The sequence below is a fragment of the Hypanus sabinus genome, chromosome 21 (genome assembly GCF_030144855.1).
Source record: "Hypanus sabinus isolate sHypSab1 chromosome 21, sHypSab1.hap1, whole genome shotgun sequence".
Lineage (NCBI taxonomy): Eukaryota > Metazoa > Chordata > Chondrichthyes > Myliobatiformes > Dasyatidae > Hypanus > Hypanus sabinus.
Window position 1 is genome coordinate 43,010,251 of NC_082726.1, and position 27,603 is coordinate 43,037,853.

General features: G+C 39.0%; 1 protein-coding gene across 4 annotated transcripts in view; it reads right to left on the bottom strand.

The window, feature by feature from the left end:
- The window catches only part of LOC132378990 (serine-rich coiled-coil domain-containing protein 2-like), a 646,565-nt gene that overhangs the window by 56,340 nt on the left and 562,622 nt on the right, over positions 1-27,603 (bottom strand). The window contains exon 11 of one of the 4 annotated variants that reach the window (XM_059946416.1): positions 10,222-10,306. The exons of the other annotated variants lie outside the window; for them this stretch is intronic. Within the exon in view, the coding sequence (XP_059802399.1) occupies positions 10,222-10,306 (85 nt within the window). The remainder of the gene's footprint in view (positions 1-10,221; positions 10,307-27,603) is intronic. 4 annotated transcript variants of the gene reach the window in all.

The following is a 27,603-nucleotide window of genomic DNA, read 5'->3' on the forward strand; positions in this document are numbered from 1 at the left end:
ATTATGCCTTCTTTGTAATTTGGAATATGTTGAGCCTAAGACAGATAGATCCTCAGAGATGTTGACACCTAGGAACATGAAACTGCACATTCTTTACAATAATAGTTGTGTCATTGGGAAATTTATTGATGGCATTTGAGTTGGGTGTTTCAAGAGAGTAGAGTAGGGGCTAAGCATGTATTGAGGTGTGCCAGTGTTGATTGTCAGCAAGGAGGATGTGTTATTTCTAATCTACACTAACTGTGGTCTCCTTATGAGGAATTCAAGGATCCAGTTGCAGAGACCCAGGTTTTGAAGCTTGTTGATTAGAATGGAAGGTATGATTGTGTTGAACACTGAGCTGTAATCAATCAACAGCAAACTGATGTAAGTACTGGTATTGTCCAGGTGATCCAAGGCTAATTGGAGAGCCAGTGAGATTGCATTCACTGTAGACCTATTTTGGTGTTAGACAAATTGCAGCGGGTCTGATTGGCGTCCTTTTGAAGCAGGTAGGAACCTTCTACTGCAGCAGTGAGATATTGAAGAATATTGAGATATTCTTGAACACTACCACTAGTTGCTCTACCAGGTCACCATCAGGGCTTGACGTCCCGTGAGTGTTCACTCTCGTGAAAGAAGTATGGATGTTGGTCGCTGAGACAGAGAACACAGGATCACCAGAAGTTGCAAGGATTCACACAGGTATAGTTATATTCTCCCTTTCAAAATGTGCATAAAAGTTGTTGTGCTAATCTGGGAGCATCAGTCATTCTTCTTGATGCTAGGATTTGCTTTTTAAGAAGTAATGGCCTGCAAACCCTGCCAGAGCTGACGTGCATCTGGTTCAGTCTTTAACTTTAATTGGAATTGTTTCTTTGCTCTTAAAATAGCTTTCCATAAGTAGTACCTGGACCTCTTTGATAATTCTGGATCACCAGTCTTCAAATCCACAGATCTCGCCCTCAGCAGACCTTGAATTTCCTGCTTCTTCCAAGGCTTTTGGTTTGAATATGAGGCAAAAGAGGTGGGGGTGTGGCACTGTTGATCAGAGATAGTGTAATGGCTGCAGAACAGGTGGACGCCATGGAGGGATTGTCTACAGAGTCTCTGTGGGTGGAGGTTAGGAACAGAAAGGGGTCAGTAACTTTACTGGGTGTTTTTTATAGGCCACCCAATAGTAACAGAGATATCGAGGAGCAGATAGGGAAACAGATCCTGGAAAGGTGTAATAATAACAGAGTTGTCGTGATGGGAGATTTTAATTTCGCAAATATCGATTGGCATCTCCCTAGAGCAAGGGGTTTAAGTGGGGTGGAGTTCGATAGGTGTGTTCAGGAAGGTTTATTGACAGAATATGTAGATAAGCCTTTAAGAGGAGAGGCTGTACTTGATTTGGTATTGGGAAATAAACATGGTCAAGTGTCAGATCTCTCAGTGGGAGAGCCTTTTGAAGATAATGATCATAATTCTGTCTCCTTTAGGATAGCATTGGAGAGAGATAGGAACAGACAAGTTAGAAAAGCGTTTAATTGAAGTAAGGGGAATTATGAGGCTATCAGGCAGGAAATTAGAGGCTTAAATTTGAAACAGATGTTCTCAGGAAAAAGTACAGAAAAAATGTGGCAAATATTCAGGGGATATTTGTGTGGAGTTCTATACAGGTACATTCTAATGAGACAGGGAAGTTACGGTAGGGTACAGGAACCATGGTGTACAAAGGCTGTAATAAATATAGTCAAGAAGAAAAAAAAAGCTTACTAAAGGTTCAGAGAGCTAGGTAATGTTAGAGATCTAGAAGATTATAAGGCTACTAAGAAGGAGTTTAAGAAAGAAATTAGGAGAGCCAGAAGGGGCCATGAGAAGGCCTTGGTGGGCAGGATTAAGGAAAACCCCAAGGCATTCTACAAGTATGTGAAGAGCAAGAGGATAAGACATGAAAGAATAGGACCTATCAAGTGTGACAGTGGGAAAATGTGTATGGAACCGGAGGAAACAGCAGAGGTTCTTAATGAATATTTTACTTCAGTATACAATTTGGTGATTGTAGTGATGATTTGCAGCAGACTGAAAAGCTTGAGCATATAGATATTAAGAAAGAGGATGTGCTGGAGCTTTTGGAATGTATCAAGTTGGATAAATCGCCGGGACCAGGTGAGATGTACTCCAAGCTACTGTGGGAGGCGAGGGAGGAGATTGCTGAGCCTCTGGAGATGATCTTTGCATCATCAATGGGGACGGGAGAGGTTCCGGAGGATTGGAGGGTTGTGAATGTTGTTCCTTTATTCAAGAAAGGGACTAGAGATAGCCCAGGAAATTATAGACCAGTGAGTCTTACTTCAGTGGTTGGTAAGTTGATGGAGAAGATCTTGAGACACAAAATTTATGAACATTTGGAGACGTATAATATAATTAAGAGTAGTCAGAATGGCTTTGTCAAGGGCAGGTCGTGCCTTACCAGAAAAGAAAAAGAAGAAAATAATTTTTTTGAGGATGTGACTAAACACATTGATGATGGAAGGGCAGTAGATATAGTGTATATGGATTTCAGCAAAACATTTGATAAGGTGCCCCATGCAAGGCTTATTGAGAAAGTAAAGATGCATGGGATCCAAGGGGACATTACTTTGTGGATCCAGAACAGGCTTGTCACAGAAGGCAAAGAGTGGTTGTAGATGGGTCATATTCTTCATGGAGGTCGGTCACCAGTGGGGTGCCTCAGGGATCTGTTCTGGGACCCTTACTCTTTGTGATTTTTATAAATGACCTTCATAAGGAAGTGGAGGGATGGATTAGTAAGTTTACTGATGACACAAAGGTTGGAGGTGTTGTGGACAGTGTGGAGGGCTGTCAGAGGTTACAGCGGGACACTGATAGGATGCAAAACTGGGCTGAGAAGTAGCAGATAGAGTTCAACGCAGATAAGTTTGAAGTGGTTCATTTTGGTAGGTCAAATATGATGGTAGAATATAGTATTAATGGTAAGACTCTTGGCAGTGTGGAGGATCAGAGGGATCTTGGAGTCCAAGTCCACAGGACACTCAAAGCAGCTGCGCAAGTTGATCCTGTGGTTAAGAAGAAGGCATACGGTGTTTTGGCCTTCATCAATTGTGGAATTCAATTTAGGAGCCTAGAGGTAATGTTGCAGCTATATAGGACCCTGGTCAGACCCCACTTGAAGTACGGTGCTCAGTTCTGGTCACCTCACTACCGGAAAGATGTGGAAGCCATAGAAAGGGTGCAGAGGAGATTTACAAGGATGTTGCCTAGACTGGGGAGCATTCCTTAAGAGAAGAGGTTGAGTGAACTTGGCCTTTTTTCCTTGGAGCAACGGAGGATGAGAGGTGACCCGATAGAGGTGTATAAGATGATGAGGCATTGATCGTGTGGATAGTCAGAGGCTTTTTCCCAGGGCTGAAATGGTTGCCACAAGAAGACACAAGTTTAAGGTGCTGGGGAGTCGGTACAGAGGAGATGTCAGGGGTAAGTTTTTTACACAGAGAGTGGTGAGTGTGTGGAATGGGCTGCTGGCAACAGTGGTGGAGGCAGATACGATAGGGCCTTTTTAGAAACTTTTAGATAGGTAGATGGAGCTCAGTAAAATAGAGGTCTATAGGTAAGCCTAGTAATTTCTAAGGTAGGGTCATTTTTGGCACAACTTTGTGGGCTGAAAGGCCTATATTGTGCTGTAGGTTTTCTGTGTTTTTTTTTTCTATGTCTGGTATGCTCTCAAAGGCAAACACTTGTCCATACAGGTCTTGAAGTTAATGATCCAAGATGGCGGCATGACGCAGCTTGCAGCGGCCACTCCAGAACTGATTATCTGTTATTTGTGAAGTGGGGTGCCGTGCACAATCATAATCAATTGAAAATGGACATGGAAGCACGGAGAAACATTGGGAAATTCCAGGAAGGCCTTCTTCATTGCTGCTGTTGCTGTGGGGTCCGGGACTCTGCTGAGAAGGGCAGGCCCCCAGTCCTCAGGGTCGCGTTGCCGATGGCCATTGGCGGGGACGTCTTGATGCACACGGTGGAGGATGGTGCTCGGAGGGGCTGTGCCGGATGGGATGGTCGCCGGCTCGGGGATTCGACGGACTCAGGTCACTTTCAGTGTGTGCTGCGTCTGCGAGGCTGATTTCGATGGAGCTTCCATTGTGCGCTGTGTCTGCGGGGCTGAGTCAGGCGGCGACTTGGAGGTCCATAGCAGGGGTACTCCCTTCTGCCACTGGCGTGGGATGGCGAGTCTGTCGGGACCCTGGGGACTTGTGGAAACTGTGGTGATTTATTTTGAACTCACAGTCCTTTAACATCTTGGACTATTTTTACTGTGCCCATGGTCTGCTTTTTATCAATTATGCTATCGTTTGTACTGTTGTAACTATATGTTGTAATTATGTGGTTTTTGTGCAGGTATTGTGGCTTTAGTTTTTGGTCTTGTTTTTGTCTGGTGGATTTGGAGCTCCTTTCCGGGGAATGCTCTAGACAGTAGCGCGATATTAATATGCAGCAGCCTCTCCGGACTCTGGTTTGGGGATTGCCAAACATTACGTGGATTTTCTGGTGTAGTCTGTTTTGTCATATGGTTTTCTGATATCATTCTGGGGGAACGTTGTCTCATTTTTAAAACTCCATTGCATTTGTGGTTTCTAAATGACAATAAACTGAATCTGAAGCTGAACTGCGGTGTGTTTATCCAGATTCGAAAGTAAGTCTCTGAATATTGTCCAGTCCACCAACTCAAAGCAGTCTTGTAAGTGCTCCACTTTCTTCCTCAAGCATAACTTCTTGGCTCTCACCACTAGTCTCTGAATATATGATGAGAATAGGAGTACAACTATGTGATTGGACTTCCCAACGTGTGGTCATGGGATGGCACGGTAAGTATCCTTGATGTTGGTATAACAGCAGTCAGGTGTTTTGCTTCCTCTGGTTCAATAGATGATATGCTGGTGGTAGTGGAATGTGCATTGTTTCATGACTACTGATCATGGTGCTCAGTTCCTCTACTGCCTGTGTGATGTTGCTGAGATGGAATGCATATTGTTACCAGGATGATGACAAAAAAACTCCCTTGGCAGATAAAATGGACAACATTTGATCAGTAAGTACTCTAGGTTGGGTGAGCATGACCTGGAAAACATGCTTCTATGAAATCTGGGTGGCCTCACATAAGAAATGCAGGAAGTTAACATGCAGGGTTATTAAGTAACCAAGACAAGGGGAATAGTTGTGTTTTTAATTACAATAAGGAAGGAAATTAATAACAAGTAAACCTTACTGCTTGTAGAGGGTGTTGGTGATACCACACCTCGAGTACCACATACAGTTTTGTCTCTTGATTTGAGATAAGATACAGCTGCTTTAGAGATAGTGCAATGAAGGTTTATTCTATTAATTTATCTGATGAGGTAGTTGTCTTATTTAAAAAAGTTAAGAATAGGCTGTATTTAACTCCTGATTGACCAACATTGACTAAAAGTTCTATGTAATGTGCTCCTGGAAAGCATGGAGTATTTTTATAACAAAATCTGTTTAAGATGAAGAGACCGTGAGAAAGCTATCTTCCATAAACAAAATTAACACTAAGAAACAATTTACGCCATCTGTAAACTGTGGAAGTTTTCTCCCTCCCTTCTTTCTCAAATAGACCTGTTATATTTGCTGGCTTACAATTAGCAATTAACAAACAGAACATCAGCAAAGCCAAATTTATTGGGTAGGTATCAATAACTTTTTGGTTCTACTAAATTGCTCTACACTCAGTAGCCACTTAATTAGGTGCCTCCTGTAACTAACTAAGTGGCCACTGAATGTATGTTTGTGATCTCCTGCTGCTGCAGCCCATCCACTTATAATGGCCATTGCTGTTTTGTGTGGTTATCTAAGTTACTGTTGCTTCCTGTCAGCTTGAACCAGTCTGGCCATTCTCCTCTGACCTCTTTCATTAAAATGGTGGGTTTCACCACAGAACTGCTGTTTGCTGGATGTTTTTAGATTTTTGCTCTAATCTCTAAAGACTAAGACTGCTGTGTGTGAAAATCCCAGGAGACCTGCAGTTTCTGAGATTCTCAAACCACCCTATCTGGCACCAACAATTTTGTCATGATCAAAGTCTCTTAGATCACATTTCTTTCCCATTCTGATGTTTAGTCTGAACAAGAACCGAACCTCTTGACCATGTCTACATGCTTTTATGCATTGAGTTTCTGCTGCAATTGGCTAATTAGATATCTGCATTAATGAGCAAGGTACAGGTGTACCAAATAAAGTGTTAAGTGTCTAATCCATTTGCTCAGAATCTTGATTATTGAATGACTACACTCACGACTTCCGCATGACAGCAATGGAAAAAACTAGGCAATGTAAGCAACAGCGTCAAAGTAACAGTGATAAAGTCGACGATGATTTGTGAATGTTTTAGTAGATTATATATGCGTCACAGCAATGTAATATTATAAAAAAAAGAGAAGTACAAACAAAATAAACTCATGATCAAAATATTCTGTGTTTTGATTGTGTCGGCTTTGAATACTGCATACAGCTCTGGTTAACGAAGTACAGAGAGAGATTCAAAGAAAAAGCTAAAGGACGTGCTACAACAAAGCAGTGGAATAAAAAAGATACAAGCCTTGTATCCTGGACAGCAAGTTCCCAAGTGATGATTTTATAGAATTATTTGTGATAATAACTGTCATTTAAATGTAAAAAATGTTTATTCTAAACTTTATTGTCATGAGAATGATGAACACAGGTTTGAATGAGATAGATAATACTTAAAGCAGATGTCAATTTAACAAGGTTTGAGCTGAAAATTAGAATTATTTACAAAATAGGAACAAGACATTTGGGGTCCTTCTGGATCACTGACCTGCAATGAACAAATAAAATCATCTCTCCTGGTTTCATAACTTTATGATGGGGACATAGAGTGACAATGGTACTTCAGCTAATAGTGGCTTTAAAAGTTACACATGTCAGTTTGGTATTCATCTCTACATCATTTTGCTTGGCAACGATGCAGAAAACCCTAGCCCTTGAAGCCTCTCAATATTAAGCATTATAGGCTTTGAGAAAAGCTAAGGTGAAGGAGAAAGAATTGCATCTGTTCTTTGTCAACCTTGGCACTTCATGAGTGACTGTATTTCAACAATTCCAGTGTTAAATAGCTTGCATGATTGGTCTCCCCGTCCACCCAAAATACTCCTTCACCATTGATTATTGGTATTAATAAACTTCCTACTACTTGTTCCTTTTAGTTATACAGACTCTTTTCCATTGAAGCACAGTACTTTTTCTCAACTGCTAGATGGACACTTACACTCCAATGCATTTTTAGGAAAAACAAATGTATTCACTTTTTTTTTTAAAATCAGGATGTTGCCGATAAGACCACAATTAATGATGAACTATAACTGCCATTGAAAAAGTGCTGCTGAAGTGCCTCCTCAAATTTCTACATCCTTCTGGTAAAAGGTATAAATGAAAATTGTTGGGTTGGATACCTTGTACCAAAACCAAGCAACCATGAAAGAACAGCAATAATGTTCCAGTCAAAAGAGTGTGCAACTTAGAGAGTAATTTCAATTTGTTTGAAACTCCCATCCTTCATGATGTTGGAGGACATGGGCTTGTGATGTATTATCAGATTAGTCTTTACAGATAAAGATTAGCTTTATTTGTCACATGAACATCTAAACATGCAGCAAAATGTATCATTTGGATCAAATCCATTACGTGGGGATTGTGCTAGGCAACTCGCAAGTGTTTTATGGCACCAATGTAGCTTTCCCACACCTGACTAACCCCAACCTTATATCTTTGGAATGTGGAAGGTATCCCACATGGTCATGGGGAGAATGTACGAACTCCTTAAAGGTAATGACAGAAATCGAACAGGTGATCACTGGCATAGTAACAGTACTTCTCCACTGTGCCAAGGTAACTAGCTACAGTGCACTTTGTAAATGGTACACTCTTCAGCTGTTGTGCACTAGTGAAGGGAAGTAACATTTAGCTTGATAAGGTGTCAGTCAAGAAGGCTGCCTAATAACGAATGGCACTGGCATTCACTCATCTAGGTGTGGGGCAACTGAATGGTGTTGTGATTCACTCCAGTATGCCTGCTATGTACTGGCAGTTGTTGGAAAGGTTTTTATGTGTCAGGAGAGAACTGGTTGTCACAAGATATCCTGCTGCTGACTTGTTCTTATTGCCATAGCACTTATGTGACTGATCAGTGATTACATCCAGGTTTTAATGGTTATAAGGTTAATACTCACTGGTACTATAACTAGTTTCCATGGAAGACAAAAAAACAAAACTCTATAACTAACTTGCTACGAACTTAACAATTGGTAACTGAAGTAAGTAAAAGGAAAGGAGGAGAAAATGGATCATAGATGCCAGTCACATTGGTACTATTGGGACTAACATAAGAAAGAAGTAACAGACAATACAGAATATTAGGGAAGCTCAATCATGTCCTCATCAGAGGGATGCAGATTACAGAGAAAAGACAGAAACATTCAAGAGCAGTCACAATGCTACAAGTTATGGAATATGTGCATCACTGTAAACTTTGAATTCCAACAAGCAGTAAATAATGGATTCCTAGGTCTACAGGTAGTGCAAAACTATAATGAATTTCAGCTCTAGAGAAAGCACTGACCAAGCAGAAAAAACATCTTTGTAGTTATAAACATTGCTGGAATTATCAACACTGTATAAAGTGAGAGCAGAAGTTGTTTTAGAGTGACCAAGTTAAGGTGTTAGTATGATCATCTATACAATATAAGAGTGGACGAGTCTATCTAACAGGAATAAACTGCTTAATCATAACTATAATAGTTACAAAATGGCACAAATGTCAACTTCTGCTAGGAAAAGGACACAGTTGCACTGTCTTATTTTTATTATCTGAGACAGCCACAACAACCTTCTCAGCCTTATTTCCCCCGGAGGCAGTGGATTATTTGGTGGCATTAGTCACAATCAGTGATTATCTACTGTAGCACCAGACTTGAAGTGTTATCCTCTTAATTACTTAAAAAGAAATTAATGTTGTGTTCATCTTAATAGTACTGTGAAACATTCATATACATGCCATATTGAACAAGAATGTCACCCCTCTACAGAAATAGTCCTTACTATGTGTTCACAAGTGGAGATATGAAGATTTGAATGTAAATACTAAGCTCATACATACTAAGAATAAATATACTACTGTATACATTATGCACTGCAGTGTAGTAATCTGTTGAGATAGACAAGAATTTATAAACTGTGGGAATAAGTAGATCATTAAAATAATTGTAAAACATGATACATTTCCAAATGCCCTATCCTTTATGACATCAACCAACTTGGTGGTTATTTACTACTGAAACCATTTACTACCAGTGCTTCAATGAGCAGTAACATTGAGATTTATTGGAGTAAAATATTGTAAGGATTATTTTAAGTTTATACACATGATAAACTGACAGCCTATTTCTCAATTCACCAGTGTGGCTAATCTCTGCTAAAGATGACAAAGTCTTATACACTTGCGCTGTTCTTCAGGTGTTTGAGAACATTTTTAGTGTTCATTTTATTCCATAGGTTAATCTACTCAGCTCACTGTACAAACTGATGATGTTACTAAAAGTTAAAAATATCAAGGATTCATTAAAGCTTTCTTCAACGTAGAAGATTGTGACTCGGTTAAAATGAACAATCTGCATATTTAGCTTTTCTTCCTACAGATTAAATTGCATCGACTGAATTCCATGCACATGACCAGATAAACTGTAAGTACTTTTCTAGGTAACTTAAACAGAAAAATCATACATTATATACAAACCAAGCATGCCTATGAATGCTCACAAACATTATCAGACAAACAATCGTAGTGTATGAGTAAAAGTAGCAAGAGTAGCTACTTGTTATCAAACTGGAACTTTTACATGCAGAGATTATTTCTTCCTTTTTCAAGGGAACCAAATTGCCTCATTGGAACAAGTTACAATGTATGGCAAAATCCCACGCTTAACAGAGACTTACGTTGAATGATCTCTTTGCAAGAACTAGTGGCAAACATCAACCAATTTTGAGAAGTAAGAACACGCCACAACAGATAGATTTTTAAAAAAATAAATAGAAAACTACATCAGTGTACTAGATCTTTAATTTTGTTAACTAAGTGAAACTACGAGAGATTTCATGCTGTATCTCTGGCAGTGCTGTGTAGAGTGTCACACTCACTCTGTCGACGATGCTGTTGAACGGGACCTGGGCTGCCATGGAACGTGGCCTGCAAGGGAGAGGAGGATGGAGCAGAGGGCCCAGCCTGTGTAAGAGAAAAGGAGTGGGGGAGGGAAGAAGGTGAAAACAAAAAAAAGAAACAAACACACATTATGTCACAAAGAGCTGAATCAATTGGACAGAGTCAGACATAAAGTGAAAGTAGAGATGGGACTCCCAAGAATTAGTCAGGCATCTTGCATATTTCTAGCTGGTCTACCTTGACAATTTATATCAAAATATACTGTGGAAAAATTCAGTTATCACATTATCCATGTTATTGGATATCATCCAATCAGTATGTTCTAAATGAAAAAGAAGTAGCAAAAATATGCCCTACCCCATGAAAATAAAGTTATGCAAAATATATGCCTTAGAATTCATTTCATGAGCAAATTATTCCAGAAGGACTTGGCATACCTCAAAACAACTGAATTTCAGAGTCTGAATGAAGTGAAGGCACTTGCTATTGAATTTGATCTCTGTGGCATGGACTTGCCCTTATCTGATGCCAGATGTTATGGATTACTAGCATCTGATCCCAGGCAAATAACAGCAGTGATGCTATCACACAAGTCAATCACATTGAAGAGTTCTCATGGACAGCAATACAAAAATAAAGAATGTTTTGCTAAAAACAATATTGCTAGGTCAGTTATTAAAAACACAAGGACATTATGGAAAAAAAAACACCTAACATTTCCAGGGATTGTGCAGTGATATCAGTTTATAAAACATAGAACAATACAGCACAGTACAGGCCCTTCAGCCCACAATGTTGTGCTGACCCTTAAACCCTGCCTCCCATATAACCCTCCACTTTAAATTCCTCCATATACCTGTCTGGTAGTCTCTTAAATTTTATTAGTGTATCTGCCTCCACCACTGACTCAGGCAGTGTATTTCATGCACCAACCACTCTCTGAGTAAAAAACCTTCCTCTAATATCCCCCTTGAACTTTCCACCCCTTACCTTAAAGCCATGCCCTCTAATATTGAGCAGTGGTGCCCTGGGGAAGAGGCACTTTATGTCCACTCTCTCTATTCCTCTTAATATCTTGTATACCTCTATCATGTCTCCTCTCATCCTCCTTCTCTCCAGAGAGTAAAGCCCTAGCTCCCTTAATCTCTGATCATAATGCACACTCTCTAAACTAGGCAGCATCCTGGTAAATCTCCTCTGTACCCTTTCCAATGCTTCCACATCCTTCCTATAGTGAGGCGACCAGAACTGGACGCAGTATTCAAACTGTGGCCTAATCAGAGTTTTATAGAGCTGCATCATTACCTCGCGACTCTTAAACTCTATCCCTCGACTTAAGAAAGCTAGCACCATAAGCTTTCTTAACTACCCTATCTACCTGTGAGGCAAATTTCGGGGATCTGTGGACATGCACCCCCAGATCCCTCTGCTCCTCCACACTCCCAAGTATCCTGCCATTTACTTTGTACTCTGCCTTGGAGTTTGTCCTTCCAAAGAGTACCACCTCACACTTCTCTGGGTTCTCTCCATCTGCCACTTCTCAGCCCACTTCTGCATCCTATCAATGTCTCCCTGCAATTTTCGACAATCCTCTACACTATCCACAACACCACCAACCTTTGTGTCATCTGCAATCTTGCCAACCCACCCTTCTACCCAGGTCATTAATAAAAATCACGAAAATTAGAGGTCCCAGAACTGATCTTTGTGGAACACCACTAGTCACAACCCTCCAATCAGAATGTACTTCCTCCACCATAACCTTCTGCTTTCTGCAGGCAAGCCAATTCTGAATCCACCTGGCCAAACTTCCCTGGATCCCATACCTTCTGAATTTCTGAAAAGCGTATCATGTGGTACCTTGTCAAATGCCTTACGAAAATCCACGTAGATCACATCCACTGCACTACCCTCATCTATATGCCTGGTCACCTCCTCAAAGAACTCTATCAGACTTGTTAGACATGATCTGCCCTTCACAAAATTGTAAAATTATAATTCACAATTGTAAATAATTGAAGTTTGTGACTCGTTGAGATTTGGAAAATGGATGTATACTACGAGTGAAGTATCATTCACAGCAACTCTGGATGTTCATGCTCAGCTGCCCTTGAGTGAATTTCAGATGATTCTATCATTTTCATGGTACAAGGACAATAAATTCTAACAAATATTTTGTGATGCGACCACAGAATCTAGTCCAATGAAAACAGATACCAAGACATAATCAATGAAAGAACTTCAGCTCATTTAATTACATCCAGAATACCAAAATTCAACGCCATCACATGCTCTGATCTCAATCATTTTCCCAGCAAAATAACTAAGCTGCCTTTCAAGTATGCAGGAAGCAGGAAATATGTATAAAGACATACTTCCTGCTTTATGTCTTGAACTGGCTGTAGAAACAGAACTTGAGACTTAAGCACAACTAGAAATTCACTACCAGTCTCTGCAAAGGCCTGTGTTGAGATGGTTCCACAGACACTACACATCATCACTGACAAAAACTGCACAGTTCTGAATATTAATGATAGTTGTAGACAAAAGACATAAAATGGATAACCCCCTGGAGTTTGATCAGATGCATGGCAAGCTGCTATAGGAGACAAGGGAGAAGGTTACAGGGGATTTTACAAAAGGTTTCAAAGTCTTTCTGATTACAGAAAAGAAGCTAAATAATTGGGGAACAACAAATGTGCTACTTTTATTTAAGATGGGCAGCAGGGATAGCTAGCTAATTACAGCACCAGCAAATCCTGCTGAGTGTGGCAAATATTCAAACAGCTGGCCCATAAGATATATAATGAGAAACTTTCTCTTAAGCAGATGAGTCTATAGCTATAACTAACACAGATTTAAGGTTATCAGTACTTCTTTCGTCAATTGCAAACTGAAAGGCACTACCTATGCAGGCAGGTACTCTCACAGTTAAGTATTTAAATGAGTACTTGAACTGTCATGGTATTGGAGGTTATGAGCAATCCTGGAAAATGGTATTACAAGGACAGGTATTTGATGGTTGACATGGATGTGGTGGGCTAAAGGGTTTGTTTCTATGTAGTATGACTTTATGAATCTATGATCATTAACATCCTGAGGGCAATTGTTGACCAGAAAATAAACTAGAACAGTCACTTCAAAACTGTAGCCAGAGTAGCGCAAGTGCCTCAGTAGCTGACATCAAAAACTTCCCATAAGTTAAAAAGTCCAAGTCACCAGTATGATAAAATACCTCCCATTAGCCTGTGTGACGGTATCATCAACACCACCCAAGAAGATGAAGACCATCTAAAAAGAAGTAGCCTGTTTGATTTGTAACCATCCCTTCATTGTATCCGGATCCAGTGCTCCCAATGTGATGTCCTCCACATCAGTGAGGCCCAATGCAGATTGGGGGATCACTTTGTTGAGCGCCTTCTCTCTGTCCACCACAAGGGAAGGCTCACCCGATCACTATCCATTTCAATTCAACTTCCATTCCCATTCTGACATGTCTATAATGGCCTCCTTTACTGCCATGATGAGGCTGAACTCAGGTTGAAAGAGCAACACCTCGCATTCCGTGTGGGTGGCCTCCAACATGATGGCATGAACACTGCTCATTCTAACTTCTGGTGAGTTCTCCCTCTTCCTCCTTACTCCTTCTCCTCCTTACCTTCTTATTTTGCTTTTTTTCCCCTATTCATTTTAAGTCCTGATGAAGGTTTTCAACCTGAAACATCAACTGTTTTATTTCCTCCATAGGTGCTGCCTGACTTGCTGAGTTCCTCCATCATTTAGAGTGCAACACAATATTATACATTATTTTAATGAAAATGCAATTTCATAAACATATAATAATTGATAAAACACGTAAGTTCACATTGTATCATTTAATATGAATGCACAAATGCTTCTGTGTTAAGGAAGATTTCTGTTTGTTGTTGCTCATTGAGTAGGTTAAGTTTGGACACCGGAGAATTAAAGAAAGTAAAATTTAGAAGGAATGATGAGACAAAACATGAGTCTTAATTTGTTAAATGGTGGTACACACTTAGAGGGCCAAAAAGCCTATTCCTTTTGCTGTTAGTTAAAGGAGGTTACTGTGGAAATTAGGTATTGCACTAATGATTGCACTAATGATGACTCATGATTTGCACTGAGTGCTTGAGGCAGCATTCTACATGATCAAATTCTATGAAGCTACTTCAAAAGAGAGCTGACAGTTTAATGATTGTGATCATAAGTGAAAATTTCACTGGGTTTTCATTTAGAAAATATCTAAGGCATATTCCAGTACTTTTGAGGCTATATATGGGTGGAGAACAATGGATTATGGTTTACATAAAAACTAAATAAATAAATGCATTGAATGCCTTGACCAGATTTTCATTTAGGAGAACTTAGCACAGCATATATTGCTTTTTCCCTGTAGTTCATAGGCTGACATGAAGATCAGTACAGATCTTGTACAGAGAAATGTTGAAGAATCTACTGCAAATCAATCTAAATTTGGTATCAGTTTTACAAAATGATTATTTCAAAAGTTTAGCGTCTGCAATATTGCAGAACATGTAGATTGAAAGCAAAATGAATCCCACAGGTTTTATGCTAAAACTATAAATGAGCCATTTTATCACCGTGATTTTGTAACATTCACCATTCCAAAGGTAAATTAACTGATTGCTCTTTCTCTTTTGAAATGTGTCAAATTAGTTGCCACAACTCCTTCAGCCAGCAGTGGCGACAACTGCAAGGTAATTTATTATACATGGAAACTTCTGAGAATGTGAAAGGCTATATACCATGGATTCTCGTTAAATGGGACAGTCACTTAAGTACAGAACAAGTCTTAAAGTACAGAAACTAATTGAGAAAATAGCCAGGATTCCCTTTGTTTATTTGGGATACTATGCCAATTAAATGGACAGGAGATTGCTGCCGAACTAAAATCAGTCATGTGCACTTGTATGGCCACCAGACACCACACCATGCTTAGAATGAACAGTTTTTAAACAGCGTCAGTTGCGTGTGTTTGTGTTCAAGAACCAGTAAGACATTCCAGATCCGCAGTTTCAAGCATTCAAAGTTCAAAGTAAATTTATTATCAAAATACATATACATCACCACATACAACTCTGCGATTCCTTGTCTTGTGGGCAATTACAGAAATTCCAAGAAACACAGTAGAATCAATGGAATACCACATACAAAGGGTGGACAAAAACTAATGTGCAAAATTAACAACAAACTGTGCAAATACAAAAAGAGGGAAAAAAGAAATAATAGTAATAATAATAAATAAATATCAAGATCATTAGATGAAGATTCCTTAAAAGTGAGTCCAGTTCAGTGGGAATAATTCAGTGATAGGTGAGTGAACTTGAGTGATGGTTGAGGGATAATAATAGTTCCTGAACCTGGTAGTGTGGGTCTTGAGGTTCCTGTACCTTCTTCCTGATGGTAGCAGTGAGAAGAAAGCATGGCCTGGATGTGGGGGTCATTGATAATGGTCTCTGACTTCCTGCAACAGTGCTCAATGGTTTGTGGGGCTTTGCCAATGATGGGCTGGGCCATATCAACTACTTGTCGTAGACTTCTCCATACAAGGGCACTGGTATTTCCATACCAGGCTGTAATGCAACCAATCAATATATTCTCCACCACATATCTATGGAAGTTTGTCTAAGTTTTAGATGACATGCTGAATCTTCGCAAACTTCTAAGAAAGTAGAGGCGCTGCTGTGCTTTCTTTGTAATGGCCCTTACATGCTGGACCCAGCACAGATCCTCGAAAATGATAACACCGAAGAATTTAAAGTTGCTGACCTTATCCTGAATGATCTCATCCAGACTTTGAAGTGTCAGAAATAGCCAGAAGTGAAAATAAAACAATTTCACTACTTCAACAAATTAGGCACTACGAAGAATTTGAAGGTATTGTCAATTATCTTGAATGTTACAATAAAAGTGAAGATTGGAAGATGCAATGTATGACAGCAGTCCGTTATCTGGCTCAGGTGTCTGCACCAATTTTGTTCATTTACAGTCAATCAAAAGAACACGGCTACATACTCTGAATGAATTCCTCCATTGATAACTATTAGGAAATAATATGCAATTTTATAGTACTGTAATAGTATTGGTAATTTATCTTACTTTATTTTTTATGTAAAGACATAGCTCAGTATAGACCCTTCCAGCCATGCCTCCCAGCAATGACTGACACACCCTGATATAAAGCTGACCTAATCACAGGCCAATTTACAAAAATCAATTAACCTACTAAAACTTATGTCTTTGGACTGTGGGCGGAAACCGGAGCAGCTGGAGAAAACCCATGCATTCCATAGGGAGGAGACTCACACTCCTTACAGTGGATGCTGGGATTGAACACTGAGCTCCAATGCCCCCAGCTGAAATAACGTTGCGAGAACTGCCAACGCTATTACAGTGTTCTAATTTGTTCTGTCTTTCAATTACAGTAAATACATGACTTGTTAGTTTGTCTTTTTTCATATCTTTTTAACTATTTCCGTGAAACTTCAGCAAACTGTTCCAAAATGTACTGGTCCCATATGTACCAATTAACTGAATCTACTATAAAAAAACCTCTTTCTTTCTTGTTGGTTGATTCAAGTATACAAAAATCTCTGTCAATCATTTATTCAGTACTCAGAAAATTCTTATCAAAATAAAACGAGCACAGCGGACACTCAATATTATAAACTCCAGATGACTGGCAAAATTAATTTCTCTCATTGAATTGCACTTTATTGAAGTCTGCATTTTACTCTTGATGACATTGACTATAATAGAGCTAAAACATTACTCATAAGGGAAGCTGTCATTAAGTATCTGAATTTGAGATGGAATAAAATAAAGTAATAACTGAATAGTCTGAATTACACATATATGAACCTTTCAGCTTTTCAACTGCATGTTATTACTCTTATTTCTCTTTTAGGAACAAGATCACTTCCAAATTCTGTCGCCCAGAGGGGTGTAAATACTTGTTTGTTGAGCGTACCTAGGCTGAAACCATTTAAATTTAGACACCAGGAGAATGAAGGGAAATGGTATTCAGACAGGAACAATAAGACATCTAAATAGTTTTCATCCATGAGAAGGTGGTATTGGCTCAAGGGGCTAAATAGCCAATTCTTAATTTTTATTCCATAGTTAAAATGAGGGAGCTTATTTTACCATTATAAGTAATATGTAGCATACCAATGTATGCTTAATTAATGAACCCAGATACATCCAAGAGTGTGCTGAGCTGCAACCGCCTTTGAGGTCGTGGCTCAGATTTAGTTTTTTTTAAGATTCTTAGGGATGGGCTTTGGGAACAGAGAGGAGGGTTAGGAGCTAGGTTAGTGGTCAGGGATAGGGATGTGGGGGAATTAGAGATCAGGTTGGAGCCTAAGTCTCTGTTCTAAGGATAGCGATGCGGACATCCGCAGGCTGGGCCAGGATGTATGGCCTGAAGTTGGGGCAGTATACAGGTATGGAGTTGAGATGGTGCTCCCCACCCCCCTCCGGGTCAGTAGTTTCTGAAGTCTGAGCTCCAATTGGGTAGGAGGAATGAAGTTGGATACCCCCTTGGTTTTGTGAAACAGTGAGACCAGTGGTTGAAGCTGAGTGTTCAGGGTCCCATCATTAGCAAGTCCTGAATTTGAGGTCTACTGTTCGGTGATCATCAGGACCTGGGGTTGAAGCTCGAGGGTCAAACTTTTAGTCAAGATCCATTGGCTAGACCCCAAGTTTGCAAATCCCTGCAAATCAAATGGAGAAGTTGGATCCCAAAGTCCTTGAACCCAAGGATAGGAGTCCACTGGAGGCCAAAAAAGATGACCTCGCATGGGGTTAAAGGACTGTGTGTCTGTGTGAGTATGACGGAGGAATGGGGCTTGTTTTGCTGTTGTTATTTTGTTGTATGTTGTCTTCAGTGTAGTTTTGCCTGGCTTTGTCAGAATGCTACGTCGGTGCTGGAATGTGTTGTGATACTTATGGGCTGCTTCTAGCACACTCTGAGGTGTGTTGGTTGTTAATGCAAACAATGCATTTCACAGTATATTTCAATGTATACGTGATAAATAACTTTAACCTTGAATTCAAAATTCTTAAATTGCTAGTACCAGTGTGTATGATAATCATTAAAATTTGTAAAATGATCTTAATTTACAGAGGACTGTTTGTCCTTTGGCTTTATGCGAATCTGATTGCAATGAAGATAATATTTTTTCAACAAAAGGCATAGAAAAGCGATGCCTGGTTCAAGATGTCATATATGACTTGGTGCCTCATCAAATACCTTGATCTGCATTTGGAATCCACGTATCATGGTAAATCTGTACAATGCTCTATGTGACATGGTTTATTGGCTGCATTCTCTTCTTCCCAGAGCCATTCTTTGATCACAAGTGACATTTTTAAATCACACTATCACATTTCGATTCAAATGATCCAGATATGCCTACAGTAGTATGCAAAAGTCTTAGGCACATATATACAGTTAGGGTGCCTAAGATCTTTGCACAGAGCCTTATTAATTTTATGTATTGCTCCGTACTGCGGTTGCAAAAATAAAACAAATTTCATGACATATGAGAGTGATGATAAACCTGATTCTGATTCTCTATTTTAGAATAAGAACAGGAAGGGGGCAGGGAGAGAGGAATCACAGTTGGGAAAAAGGAAAGGGAGAGGGCGGGAGCAGGAAGCACCAGAGATACATTCTGTAATGATTAATAAACCAGCTGTTTGGAATTAAATTACTTTCCCTAGTGTCTCAGGGATTGGTGTGTCTGCACTCACACCACCCGTGCCCCTGGCATTCCTTCTCTGCCACTATATATACACACACACACACACACACACACATGGGGATATATACACACACACACACACACGTATAAGACTTTTGCATAGTACAACCACACTGGGCAGGCTTTAGAACAGAATTTCTGCACTCAAGAGCTTTTTAAGTACCTATATTCTGGTGGGAGGATAACAGTAAGAAGGTAATAAGAAAGGCAATTGAATGATCAAAACGTGCTGGAGCATATTGCAGCAGTTTGAAGTTTGAAAACTACTTTTAAATGTCTTCAGGGCATTACTTTTTATAAACTTTACTTTGTGAAAGTCAATTTATGTAGAATCTTATCACATCTCTTAAATTTATCAAAGATATGATATATGGAGGTAACAAAGGGAAATAGATAGGTTAAGTGAATGGGCAAAAATCTGGTAAGCTCAAATTTGTATGAATATGGAATTATTCATTTTGGTAGGAAAAGTAAAAAGAAGTCTATTATCTAAACAGCAAGAGATTGCAGATCTCTGCGATGCAGAGGAATCTGGATGTATAGAACATGATTTTCTAAAGACCAGTGTGCATTACAATTAGGAATTAGCAAAGTAATTGTCTGGAGCTGGGAAAATTGAATTCATAAGTAACAAGCCTATGCTTCAGTTGCTATGGATAAGATCACATCAGAGCAATATGTACAGTATTTTAACTTATGGTTAGCTTTTGTGCGCTGAGTGCAGTATAGGGAAGATATTTTAGTCTAGTAATAGAATTGGCAGGTTGCATTATAAGGGAAGGTTGAAAAGACTAGGTTTGTACTCTCTGGAGTTTGTGTAGATGAAAGAGAAGAGATTCTGAGGGGTCTACATAAGTAGGATGTGAAGAAGAGAGCCACTCAAACGGGACTGTTCATTTAAGAGAGGTGACATTTTTTTTCTCTCTTAGAGAGCCATGAATCTTTGAAATTTACTTCCATAAAGGGTAGTGGAAACAGTCTTCGTATGAAATATTGCAATCAGTCTTTTTAATTTTTTATTCTTTTAAGTTAAGTATAAATAAAAAAGGCTTTGAAAGGTTAACCTGCTATTACTGAGAGATCTTAATAAGACTCCTCCTCGCATCTGAAAGATAACATCAGTGACAAAAATGCTATCGCCATTCAGAAGATTATCACATACTGCACTAAAGCAAATGTAAAAAAAATAGGAATTTATTTTGAGAGATGTGAAATTTAAAAGATGTAAAGTTATGACACACTTGTTACAATAGAGCAAATCCAGGTAATCAATATGATGAAAACAAAATTTGGCATATTGTGATAATAAACCCTGAGTTACACTGAGGATGACTAATTTACAATCTCAAATTATTTGAAAGGTTTACCACAGTATTATAGGTTTTGACAAAATGAAGGCAGATACAGATTCTTGATATTTCATGACCATAGATTCTGCAATTTATTTGTCACAACTATAAAGGTAGTTAGTGAAATGTTTCCCAGATATTTCTCAGGAAAATGCATAGTAAACATGAAATGTAGGCAAAACAAAAAGATTACAAAATTCAAAGGGTGCACAAACATGAGTGAACCATTTATATGTTTGAGACTTTTGTCTAGGTTTGTTTCTAAAGGAAAAGAAAACATACTCTAATTTCTTGATAACTTTAATCTCTCAATTCTGAGATCATTCTTTCCATATTTCTCTAGTTCAATGGTGCACAGTATAGAAAACAAACTACGCACAGGACTTGAAGTGACCAGCGCCCTAATTAAGTTTAACATAGCATTATTCCTTCTGAATACTAATGCTTGGTTGGCATTTTTCATTCTTTTACTGACCTATGATGCTGCTTAAAATAATTTGTTCACCTTTATCAAAGAATCCTTTTGCTCTACAATCAAATACTTAAACATAGAAAATCAAAGTCAGTAACATGCATTGTCTACTGATTCTTTGAGAGAGAATTCCAGAAATAACACTTGACATCTAAGATATAGATATTTCATGTTATTTCAAATATTGTCAGGTTAATTAAGAATGACTTAATCTTTTATAATTGTGCAAATTATTTTTAAATCTTCTTTATTTTCCAGAAGTTCTTTGTTTTCACATAGATTCTCTGAGATAAATTGTTGGCCTTGGTATCTGCTACCTAACACTGGAGACCATTCAGACCCAAGTTATGTATTACATTGAATTGCTGCTGCTAACAAACCATGGCACATGCCAGTGATAATAAACCTGATTCTGATGTGCATAATAAAGCAGTTATTTACCCTCTGAAAATTGTTCCACCGTTTGATGAAATCATAGCAATTGAAAGATCTAACTCCGCATGCATGTCCATAGCACTTAAATAGGTAATAAAATTTCATCATGCAATAACTGCAGTTTCACAACTGACTTACATCACTTGCTATTTGGGGAAGAGTCACCAAATATCTTGCATTTAATACACCTCGAAGTATTTCCTATCTTCAAACTTAAAGAATTCATCTCTCAGTCTGTTCTACCAGTCCTGGAGACTACAATCAAACCCATATTTGGAATTTATATCAGTACTGTGCTAAAGAGTTTGGCGCCTTTTTAAAAAAGAATTCTGTAAAGCAAAAATGCTTTTAAAAATAATGAAATGAAAAGTCTCTAAATAAACTATTATAAAGAGCAGTAAACAGCAAAAAGAACTAAATCAAATCAATATTAGGAGTGACCTAATATTAAGTGCCTTTAAAACTGCATCAATTCACTTAGGTATACTGTGGTGCAGTTTTATAAGAAAATTGGCTGGTGGGTTGTTCCAAGCATCTTGGAGAACTTGCCACAGTTCTGCAGCAGGCTTTGGCTACCTTGCTTGCTTCTGTGTCTGCAGGTTATCCCAGAAGCCTTGATGATGTTGAGATCAGAGCTTTGTGGATGCCATACCATCTGTTGCAGAATACCTTGTTCTTCTTTTCACTTAAGATATTTCTTTATGACCTTGGACATGTGTTTGAGGACATTGTCTTGCCACAGAATGAAGTTGGGACTGATCAGACACCTCCCTGATGGTATTAGGTAATGGATGAGAATCTGTTTATTCTTCTCAGCATTGATGATTCCTTTAGTGCCACCAGACCACCAAATCCATTCACAGAAATATGGCATTAAACCTGCAGGGAACTTCCGCTGTGCTTCACTGTTGGTTGCAGACACTCATCCATGTAACACTCTCCAGCTTTTCTATGGACAAACTATCTCCTGGTTGAGCCAACAATTTCAAATTTTGACTCATCAGTCCAGAACACTTCCTGCCATTGCTCAGCACTCCTTGTGTTTTAGTGTGTAGGTGAGTCCTTTGTCTTTGTTTCCAATTCAGAGGAATGAATTTTGCAGCAACTCTTCCATGAAGATCACTTCTGATAAGACTTTCCTGACTGTAGAGGGATGTACTTCGGTTTCTGTGAGTTCTGAGCTGATAGCAGTGTTGGACTTCTTCCGATTAAAAGGGATGTCAATTTGATGTATATCTCGTCTGCTGTACTCAGCTGTGGTGGAATTTTTAATTTTGAATATTACAGTTTGTTTTTTGCCCTTCATGTGTAATTCCCAAGCTTAATCTTGATCCTTAATAAGTCATGATGTTACCAGCAAGGTGCTTTCCTATTCTTACTACTATGAGATGTTGCTATTCATGATCAGTTAGGTGGAAACATTAGTGAAAGGAAACATTCAGTTCTTTTTTTCATAATGACTTTTTTTGTTAATTTGATGGTGGAGTTGAAAAGCAGTCACAGTTATTAAGTGTGTCTGCTGTTTGCATTGTAGGTTTGCTTCCATTTTTTTTCTTCAATTCCCTCCATCTACTTGATGGTTAAAGGTATATCCTTATTATGATAATAAATCCTAACTCAAATCATATGCTTTGTCAATTTGCTATATTTGAAATGTGTTTTTTTTGTTCCCCACAGTGTTAAAGTTATCCCTAAATGGTGCAGCCACACCACTTCACATCCTGCTTCTATTTCAATGAACTGTCTGCTGGATAAATGTTTCTTATCAAAGTAGCTTTATATCAAATGAAACAAAATCCCCAGGCAATGTAAAGATCAGGAATAAGACAAATCATTTTGAACTATGCCAATGGTTCAGATTTGTTGGGATGTAGAGCCCCTCAGCACTATCTTGGCTTCCCTACATCAAAGCAATGTAACAATGCAATATCAATGTATTAATTTGTAGGTCTGTGCACAGTATCCAGAAGAAATAAAGTGATTACAGTTGTCTGAGGCAACATAATTAATTTTTGAAGCCTTAAAAAAATACACTTTTTTAAAATCTCAGTTCAAGGTGTGTTATTTAAAGTGATGAGATTAAACTATATACAAATTATATCCTTTCTTATGTACTCTCTCTCAGTTAAGGATGACTTGCTCTACAGTTTTGCAGGTTCTGAGATGGCTAAAGAGAGTTATATGGGACCTACAGATGCTCCCACATATAGGCCAATTGTGCTCGCCCAGATGCATGGATGGGTTGTCCAGGATGTTGAGTGCTTCTTCAGCATTTGTGCATATGTTCAGCGTGCACGCATCATGGAGATTTGATGTTTTCAGTACCTAACCAAATATTTCTTTTCAACTTTGAGTCAGTATGGGCCAAAATTTCTATGAATTAATGAGAATATTAGATAAGTTGGTACCAAAAATTGTTCTCGAATTATTTCAAAGTAATTCAGATGGACAGCATGGAACTAGGCCTTTCAGCCAACTTGTTTATGCTAACCAAGCTGCCTATTTGAACTAGCACCATTGGCTGTATTAGGTCCATAAACTTTTGAACCTTTTCCATTCATACATTGTACCTGTCCAAGTGTTTCTTAAACATTGTATTGTTCATGCCTTTACCATTACCACTTCCTCTAGCAGCTCACTGCACCACCATCTTTGTGAAAAATGACCCTCAAGTATCTCTCAAATCTTAGTCCTCTCATCTTAAACCTTTGTCCTCTAGTTTTAGACTTTCCTAGTCTGGGAAAAAGACTGTTATTATTCACCTTATCTGTTCCTCTCATGATTTTATAACTTCATGAGGCAAGGATGAAAGGCAACTTGATGGAGGCGTACAAGATTATGAGAGGCATATACAGAGTGGGCAGTCAGCACCTTTTTCCCAGGGCAAAAGTGGACAATACTAGAGGACATCCACGTAAACTGAGTGGATTACTGAGGAAGATGTCAGACGCAAGTTTTTTTTTTAAAAAGAGAGTGTTGAATGCCTGAAACACATGCCTGGGGTGGACATAGGCTAATATAATAAGGACATTTACAGAACTCTTATATAGGCCCATGGGTGTAAGAAAAATGGAGGGTTATGGGCTCTGTGGAGAAAAGGATTAGGTTGATAGTGGAGTGGGTTTATATCAATCGGCACAACATCATGAGCTCAAGGGTCCATAATGTTCTATATTCTACCCAATCTCACCTGATAACGTAAGCTCTTCTGTTCCAGCTGCATCCTGTGCTAAATTAGGGAGAGGCTAATTACAACAGCATTAGGCAGGAGCTAGGGAGAGTAGATTGGGAGCAACTGTTATTGGGCAAATCTGTTATCTGTTGTGGGAGTCATTTGAAAGTTATCTGGTCAGAATTCAGAACCCATGGGATCTATGGAGATATAGTAGTTTTTATTAAAATTTTGTTTGGCCATAGAACACAGTTTTGGACAAAAATGTTAGTTGGCCTAATTAAAGAGTTCGTAGAAGACATGAAAATTAGCAAACTTGTGAGTAATAACAAGGGTTGTCAGATGATTCGACAGAATATAGACCAACTGGGAATGTGGGCAGAGAAATAGCAGATGGTGTATAACCCAGACAAGTGTGAGGTGTTGCACTTTGGGAGGTCAAGTGCAAGAGGAAAGTATGCAGTAAAGGATCTTGGTGACCATGCAAAAAAGCTTTACTAGAACGTAGCCTGGATTACAGAGCATTAGCCTTAAGGAGAGTTTGGATTAAACTTGGATTGTTTTCAATAATGCTTGTTATTACAATTAATTAGTTACTGCATTGTCTGGAATCATATCCAATCTGTTGGGAATAACTAGCTCTCAGAGTGCTGACTGTGAACTTGCATGATATCAAAGTACCAAGACAAAAAAGTTCAAATGACACTTCAGGGGCTGGTTTGCATTCAATCAATATCTGACAAAACAGGACAAAATTTTCACATTACAGCAAATGGCAGAGGCCTTATCATGTTTTGCATACCCTGGTCCTTGGGTCCAATCCTTTACGTACATACACTGATCTCATAGCTTGCCAAGATCAATCTGATTTTCAAACATTCATGGAAATTTAAACAGAGGAAAGAGATCTCCAGTCCAAGAATCTTGGACTCAAATCTCTTTCATCATAGAAACCAGTAACCAGAAGGCAGCCATTGTGCCCACTTCTTCCAAAGCTATCCAGTTATTCATTGGTAAGCCTACATATTTTCCCATGTAAGCATAGAACATAGAATAGTACAGTGCAGTAAGGGACCCTTTAACCCACAATGTCTATGCTCAACATGATGCCAAAGTAAACTAAATATCTGCTTCCTGTTAAAGATCCACATCCTTCCATTCCATTCACATTCATGCATCTATCAAACCACATCTTAAATGTGACATCTGTATCTGCTTCCACCATTTCTCCAATCCCCCTGACAGCCCTTTCCAGGCATCCACCACCCTCAGTGTAAAACACTTGCCCCTCACACCTCTCACTTGAAATACACATCCTCCAGTTCTTGGCATCTCTACCCTTGGAAAAGCAGTCTGTTCATCCAATCGATACTTCTAATAATCCTATTAATTTTTATTAGGTGTCTCCTTTAACTCCAGTTCTTCTGAAAAAACAACCCAAGTTTGTCCAAGCTCTCTTTATAGCTCAGACCCTATTGAGAGAAGAGAAACTAATTTTTAATTGGAAAATAGAAAACTCACCATATTTATACACCATATTTCTCCAGCTTTTCCAAATCCAGGATTTTAAAAACAACTTGCTCTCTCAATAGACTACAGCAGTTTCCGTAAGCTCTTTCTAATCAATACCCTGTTCTGCACCCACTTTTGTCACCACTCTTCACCCATCTCTCCCCCCCCCCTCAAGGTTAACTATTATCCCGGCTGAAGCAATCTATTTACAGGTCTAATCATATATGTGCAACAATAGCAATGTAAGTGCAAAGAAGTAACAACATTAATGAAAGAAACTAAAATAGTTTACTTTTAAAGGTTTAGCTGTTGGAGCAAACTTGAAGAGAATTCAGAGCTGCAGAACCAAGGTGAGGCAGAGTTGTGGTGGCAAGGCCTGGGCCCAAGAGTGAAAAATAAACTGATGTTTGACTGATTTAAGCACTGGTCCAGATTGAAAAAATCAGGGTATCGGGTTCGTAGGTGAGGGACAGGACAGTGTTCAGCTCGCTGCTCAGTGAGGTTTACTTGTTCCTGTGCTGTACTGAGGCTGTGCCCTGCAATTAACGAGTAATGGATCGGCTGTGGTCTCACTTTCATGAACCTCAGTTCTGAATGTTATTTGCTTACTTTTATTGTCCGCTCGGTTTTTCTTCCCCTGCAAATCTGAGTATACGACAGTCTTCTTTTTTAATGGTTTCTACTAGGTTTCTTTTTTGTGTGGCTGCTTGTAAGGAGACAAATCTCAAAGTTGCATATAGTAAACATGCTTTGATTATAAATGTACTCTAAATTTTGAAAAGTGAAACAAAATCAGAATTTATGAAAGGGAGCAGGGTAACAGAATAATGAAAAGTGCAGTGTTCATAACCTCCTCCATTACTTCTCCAATCCTGGAAAAGCAGTTTTTTGAATTAGCTAAAATGAAATTAATTTTAAATGAATTTAAAAGAAAAAAGGGGAGTTGAGTATGGGAGCAAAGAGGTCCTTCTGCAGTTGTACAGGGCCCTGGTGAGACCACACCTGGAGTACTGTGTTCAGTTTTGGTCTCCAAATTTGAGGAAGGGCATTTTGCTATTGAGGGAGTGCAGCGTAGGTTCATGAGGTTAATTCCTGGGATGGCAGGACTGTCATATGTTGAAAGATTGAAGCGACTGGGCTTGTATACACTGGAATTTAGAAGGAGGAGAGGAGATCTGATTGAAATATATAAGATTATTAAGGGACTGGACAAGCTAGAAGCAGGAAACATGTTCCCGATGTTGGGGAAGTCTAGAACCAGAGGCTACAGTTTAAGAATAAGGGGTAGGCCATTTAGAACAGAGTTCAGGAAAAACTTTTTCACCCAGAGAGTTGTGGATCTATGGAATGCTCTGCCTCAGAAGGCAGTGGAGGCCAATTCTCTGGATGCTTTCAAGAAAGAGTTAAATAGAGTTTGTAAAGATAGTGGAGTGAAGGGATATGGGGAGAAGGCAGGAACGGGGTACTGATTGTGGATGATCAGCTATAATCACATTGAATGGCGGTGCTGGGTCGAAGGGCCAGATGGCCTACTCCTGCACCTATTGACTATTGTCTAAATCTTGATAAAACATTATAAATGTAGTGCACTCTTCATTTGAGCCAGTACC